The 6390-nt window shown below is 40.2% G+C and overlaps 1 protein-coding gene across 3 annotated transcripts in view; it reads left to right on the forward strand.

Moving 5' to 3' along the window:
• The first annotated feature begins 750 nt into the window (after positions 1-750).
• LOC122563587 (SH3 domain-binding glutamic acid-rich-like protein 3) overlaps positions 751-6390 on the forward strand; it is a 12307-nt gene continuing 6667 nt past the window's right edge. The window contains exon 1 of one of the 3 annotated variants that reach the window (XM_043717510.2): positions 751-874. In XM_043717510.2, the coding sequence (XP_043573445.1) occupies positions 785-874 (90 nt within the window). In that variant the 5' untranslated portion in view covers positions 751-784. Of the gene's footprint in view, positions 875-2192; positions 2238-6068; positions 6102-6390 lie in introns of those variants that run through there. The other 2 variants (XM_087976787.1, XM_087976786.1) reach the window with 2 other exon arrangements.

Genomic DNA, 6390 nt, shown 5'->3' on the forward strand with positions numbered 1-6390 from the left:
ACCTGGTGAAGAGCAAACATTTGTTGAGCTATATAAATAACTATTAGCCCTTCATCTGCCAGTTTAGATTGTGAGGCAGCTTGACAGGGTAGGTCTGAAGAGGATGTTCCCTCATGGGAGAATCTAGACTAAGTTTCAAGTTTGGGTTTTGATTTGGAACTCTCCCTGAAAAGCTGGTGGAAACAGCCTCTGAACGTCTGAGAGAGATTCTCCTTGGGTAGGGAAGTTAATGGTTATCAGGCAAGATTGTGAATGTGCGGTTGTGATCAGAGATTATCCATGGTTTATTATAAAGCGCCGCAGATCAGGCAGCATCCGAGGAGCAGGAGAGGCGACGTTTCGGCCGGAGCCCTTCAGGAATGTAGCGAACCGCACAACTTGCGCTTTACCCGAACCATGGATGTTTCTGGAACAATGTTAAATGAATCTTTACTCTCTCGGAATAATGGTGTTGCTGGGAAAGATGCTGAAAGAACCTTTGAACTAAAACCTAGAACATAAAATCGACGAATATTTAACTTGAGGGGAATGTCCTTGCATTAACTGGTGGACTGATCTTTAAGTTTATCCAGATCTCACTTTTTCTGCTTCTTGGTATATTTTTTTGTTTGCGAAATTGGATGAATCGGGGTTACAGTATTAACCATGTACCGCTGTTCGAGCCATTGGGACTGACTGAAATGGAGCATTTTCATTTGGGGACGTTCCCTGAACTGGTCCCGACGTGAGGCGGGGCAACTGTTCCAATTGGCCGCCTTAAATCACATGGCGAAGTGTTTCTCTGATGTTACTGTCAGTATTGAGTGAGAGCAGCAGAGACAGCAGCAAGATGAGTGTGAAAGTGTATTACACGACTGTGACCGGCTCCAGGGAGGTGAGTGTGTAATAGGGACCGAAGGGGCTGAAGCAAGGGGAGGAATTCTGAGATCCTGCCACTGAGCATTGTCTCGGAACAGAGGAGGCTGAGAATCTGACACACCCAGTTGTTGGAAACCGAGTAGCGGTAATGCAACATTGTTAACTGCAACCTTACAGTTTACAAATACACAGCGAGTAAGAAACGGCCTTACAGGCAAGGTGTGGGTAGTCTAGAGGCTGCGTTTATGCCGTATCATCGAATAACGAGGTTAAAGCAACCGATGCTCATTTATTGTTTCATCCAAAACAATTTTGAAACGGGTATTGTAATTCTGCTGCTGGGTCTGCCCTACCCCGCGCCTCCATCCATTCTGTCGAACCAACACCACTGATTCCTCGACCTCTGCTCCATTAGTGTTTCAGCTAGTGCAAACCACGGCTTTGCCTCTCCCCTCTCTCAACAGCTTTCAAAAATGCGTTATCTTGATGGGTTCTCCTGATTATCTCCCTCACCCCAATAAACCATTGCGTGGCACTTGCTGGATGTGAGATAATGCTAGGAATCATCTATTTTTTAAAAATATATAGATTTTTAAAAAAAAACTAAATCGGCGAGTTCCATTGGGACCATGACTAAATCAGAACTAGACTGGTTCATTAATGAGCCTTAATGGAATTTAATATTGGTTCTATTATTCAGGTCGTTTTTCAAGGATTGATTGTTTTGGGGGGGCTGGGAATTGCGAACACCAGCATATTTGTCTCTTTCTGTGATGCCTTTAGAAAGTGGGAGAAGTGTTGACATTAACCACAACTAATGTGAACTGATGAATCCTTTCCATTTTAGTGATCTTTGCCATGAATAGCAAGCACCCTTGACCAGTAGACAGTGAGCTACGTTCAGGCAGATGAGAACTAATTTCTGTGTTGCTTGTGCAGATAATTTAACATTTCTGACACATGTATTAGGCTACGTTATATGTATTCAAACGTCCCAAGGCATTATCAAACAAAATCTGTAAATTAGGCATATAAGGGAGATTCTTTTTGACAAGTGATCCAAAGCTATGTCAGAGAGAGGTTTTATGGAGCTGCTTAAAGGAAGATAGAGTGAATCCCAAAACCTTGGGCCTACGCAGCTAAAGAAATCGCCTCCAATGATGGAATGATTAAAATTTGAGATGAGTCAAAGATCAGAATTTGAGCAATGTAGATATGAGGGTTGCAAGACTGAAGGGAGATTTAGACTGGCTTGCAGAGTTGAGGCGAAGAAGAGATTTAAAAGCAAGGATGGGAATCTAAGACTGACCACACTTCAGGATCAGGAGCTAATGTAGCTCAGTGAAGTAATGGGAGAACCTGGAATCTTTTCTTTCAAGGTAAGTGTGACATCAATTCAGAAATTTGTTACATATTGGTCAATTTCAAAGGTGATCCCAAATGAATGGGTTTGTGATACAGTTGCAGGGGGAAGGGCAGGGTGTTGAAAATAGGTTGAATCAGATAACCCTATTAAATGATTACGTGGGTCACCCTGTTCAACTGTAACTTAATTGGCAAAAAGCAGCTTTGTCAAAGGGTCAGTTAGACTCGAAACATCAGCTCTTTTCTCTCCTTACAGATGCTGCCTGACATGCTGAGATTTTCCAGCATTTTCTCTTTTGGTTTCAGATTCCAGCATCCGCAGTAATTTGCTTTTATTTATTTGGCAAAAAGCAGGAATGGAAGTTACCAATCATGAAATTCAGAGAACTAAAGCTAAGCAATCTTAATGCAGAAGGTTATTCAGTCTATCGATTTGGAAGAATCAATCCAGTTCCCCTGCTCTTTCACCAAGCTGTGAAAAATGCCTCCATTTTGTACACTTTTTTTTCTGGTGTTGAACCTTTGCTGATCAATAAAGATCAATTACAGTTTCTCTAGTCTCCATGTAACTGACTCTATTGAACCTTGCTGTTATTTTGATGAATCTCCTTTGTACCTTCTCTAAGATGTTAACATCTTTCTTAAATATGACAGAGCTAATATTTACATAGATTGATCATAATTTTCTTGCTTTTATACTTTCTACCTAAATAAAAAAAGTTTGGGGTTTAATTACCTTATTGACTTGTCCTACTGTGGTCAAAGATTTATGGTCAGTATTGGTCATTAATCAAATAAAAATAAGCCAATCAAACTACTTGATATTATGTGGTATCAATTTTGTTTTAGTTTGGCTCGACTTTTTTAAAATTAAAATCTGTAAACGCTTAAATTCCAATTTAATTCATTGAATGGATCTGCTGTTGAAATTTTTGTCCAGAAGCCCAAACTGCATTAGAAACATGGAATTAAGACTTGACTTTGAAAGCATTTTGGATATGGCTGTAACTGGCCTCCTGTGTAGCTCTGAGGAACAGCCAGGGCTGTGATTCTCTTTCAATGAAAAGAAAAATGTTTGTTTTTCCTCAATCCACTATGACCTTGGCACAACTATTTCGTTCACAACTTGTTGCAACTAGTTCTCCCCTAGACTGCTCTTAGCTGAAAGAATATGCGGGGCAGTAGTGCTTTATGATGGACTTACAGATCTGGACTTAATCCAGAGAATGAGAATTCAAATCCCCCTATCGCAGTTTCTCAATTTGTTTTTCAAAATAATCTGGAATTTTTAAAAAAATCTGCCTTAAGTGACCACAAGACTACCCCAGATTGCCATTAAAACCCCCAACTGGTTCATTAATGTTGTGTTATTAATCTTTTAGTAAAGAAAACCTGATGTCCATACCTGGCGAGGTTTTTACGTGACTCAATTTTTCCCTGATATCGTGCACCTTTTAATTTAAAAATCTACCTGCCAATGTGTTGTAGAGCAGAAGGTACACTGGAATGTAATATATCCTTGCAGTGGACTGAGCAGCAATGCTTTGACATTTTGAAAGCTTGGTCACTGCTGACACCTCATTGAGTATTTAATTATCTGTATTCATTGGCCTCATAACTTCCAGTCTTTTTATTAGAGCTAAATCCTTGCTCCTTATGAAATTACTGTTGGTACTTGTATAAATTACTTCATAATTACTCTTCCCCATCCCCAGCCCCCACCCTTGTCTCTTCAGTGTGAAATGGATGGGAATCTGACAAACCCACTAGCTTTCTATTTACTTTTTGATTATCCAGGAAATTTGGTGATGTTAAAACTGAAAATGCTTGAAATAATCTGTAGAATTTTGGTGCCTGAAGGTTGTTTAGTGACCTGGTCAGCAAGGAGCATATAATCTGCCCCTTCCTTTGCTGAGGTGCTGCTCTGTTTCCAGTTTGATATCTAGAATCCCGGCACAGGGAGACCTTGGGCTCATTTTGCATTTGACTGTTTTTTAGTGGAACAGTCCGGTACTTCTGATTTCTGTACTTGCTTCATTGGCCTTCATATACTTCCTCTTTATACAGTTCTCTTTGATTATTTTTAACAAATCCGGTTTCCCCATCCTTTCAGCAAATGTTTTTCAGATCAAAGCAACTCACTGCATAAAATTAAGTAATTTACATCTCTCCATTGTTGGGGAAAAAAATTGAAGTTTTGATTAAAACCAGGAAAAAACACTTAACTGAATTGGAGATTTAGTGCTAGATATAGAGAGATTGTCTTGCCTTTACTATGCTGGTCACAAGATCCAAGGAATCTGTCACTTTTAGGGTTAAGTTGTCTATTTTTTACTCAGCTGTCTGAAAACGTCTGTAAACTAATATCAGAAAGAGTGATATTCATGTCTCTCACTTCTTCCCACGCCCCACTTTCATGTTTCTACCTATGTCTCTGTCTGTCTCTGCCTCTTGAGTCTGATAATGTGGAACACTTGTTAATTTAATGTTTTCAGTGACACTGTGTTAATTTTAAGATGATTAAAATGGATAGATGGCATCATTTGGGGAAAACCATTTCCTTTGGGGGAAGAGTCCAGAACAAAGGAATGGGTCAAATATATAATTAGATCTGGACTCATCACTGATGGTCTCAAAGTACCAATTCACAGAAAGGATCATGAAAATACAGAGCCTTTTTCCCTCAAAAGGCTATATATCCTCCTCCTTATCACCAACAAGGTGAGCTGGAGAGCCCAGAGTATTATTGTCTCTACTCCTTGACACTTATGTTACTTTTGATGTCTCAAACTCGCTGCATTGCAAACCCAACCAGATTCGACCTGCACCACCTACCTTGTGACTGTTGTTCTCAGTCATAGAGCCATCAAGATGTACAGCACAGAAGTAGACCCTTCAGTCTAACTCATCCATGCTCACCAGATATCCTAACCTAATTTAATCCCATATGCCAGCACTTAGTCCATATCCCTCTAAACCCTTCTTTTTCATATACCCATCCAGGTGCCTTTTAAATATTGCAATTGTACCAGCCTCCACCACTTCCTCTGGCAGCTCATTCCATACATACACCACCCTCTGTGTGAAAAAGTTGCCCCTTCGGTCTCTTTTATATCTTTCCTCTCTCACCCTAAACCTATGCCCTCTAGTTCTGGACTCCCCCACCCCAAGGAAAGAATCTTGTCTATTTACCCTATCCATGCCCCTCATGACCTTATGAACCTGTATAAAGTCACTTCTCAGCCTCCAACACTCCAGGGAAATGAGCTCCAGTCTATTCAGCCTCTCCCTATAGCTCAAATCCTCCAACCCTGGCAACATCCTTGTAAATCTTTTCTGAACTCTTTTCAAGTTTCACAACATCCTTCCAATAGGAAGAAGACCAGAAATGCCCAGCATAGGTAGTGGTTGCAGTAAGGGCTGGTAGAGGTACAATAATGAGTTCTGCTTGTAGGACAGTACTCTGAGGACATGGAAGATCTGAGCTGATTTAAATTACTGGAAGTTCCAAAGGGAATGCTGAATGAGAGAGTGCGGTAGAGAATTTTTTAAAATAAGCATTTTTTTTCTGGATCACAATAGTAAAAGATTAATAGAGGAGGAATAGATGGGCTTTAAAGTTTGTCATATGTTGATCGGAGGCATCACTGGAAGCATATATAGGGATACTATAAGGAGAGACCTCAAAGGGAGAAATGGAGTTTTGGGTTATGAGAGAGGGACTTCAATAAGTCTTTTTTTCTCTCTAAATTGCCAATAAGGTACTGATCCCCATCTAATCTCTTTAATTGGGACTGAGTGGGATGAACAACATGGTGAAAGCCATTAACCGGTGAGAGTTCTGAGCCATGACTCGAGCAATGAAGAGCTGCATCAAGGTAATTGTTACTCCATAAGAGGCTGCCCCTGACCTCTGGATTCTTACTGTTTGTGACAGGACAAAATAGGGGTAAGTTCTTCTGACGTCGAGCGATGGGTCAGAAACTGCCTAAAGTAGTCACCAAGCCATGAGGAATAATCATTGATCATTACAGGCCCCTTCTTAAGGGCTGAGTTACTTAAGGTATACAATGAATCTTTTGAAATTTTGTGCATTTTTTTTATTGCCCTGGCTTTGTTTTCTCATTTCCTTTTTTGTTTTTTGTTTCCTTATCTGATCACTCATTC

Source organism: Chiloscyllium plagiosum, unplaced genomic scaffold (assembly GCF_037043375.1).
Source record: "Chiloscyllium plagiosum isolate Xiang-an unplaced genomic scaffold, Cpla_swu_hap1 HiC_scaffold_30, whole genome shotgun sequence".
Taxonomy (NCBI): Eukaryota; Metazoa; Chordata; class Chondrichthyes; order Orectolobiformes; family Hemiscylliidae; genus Chiloscyllium; species Chiloscyllium plagiosum.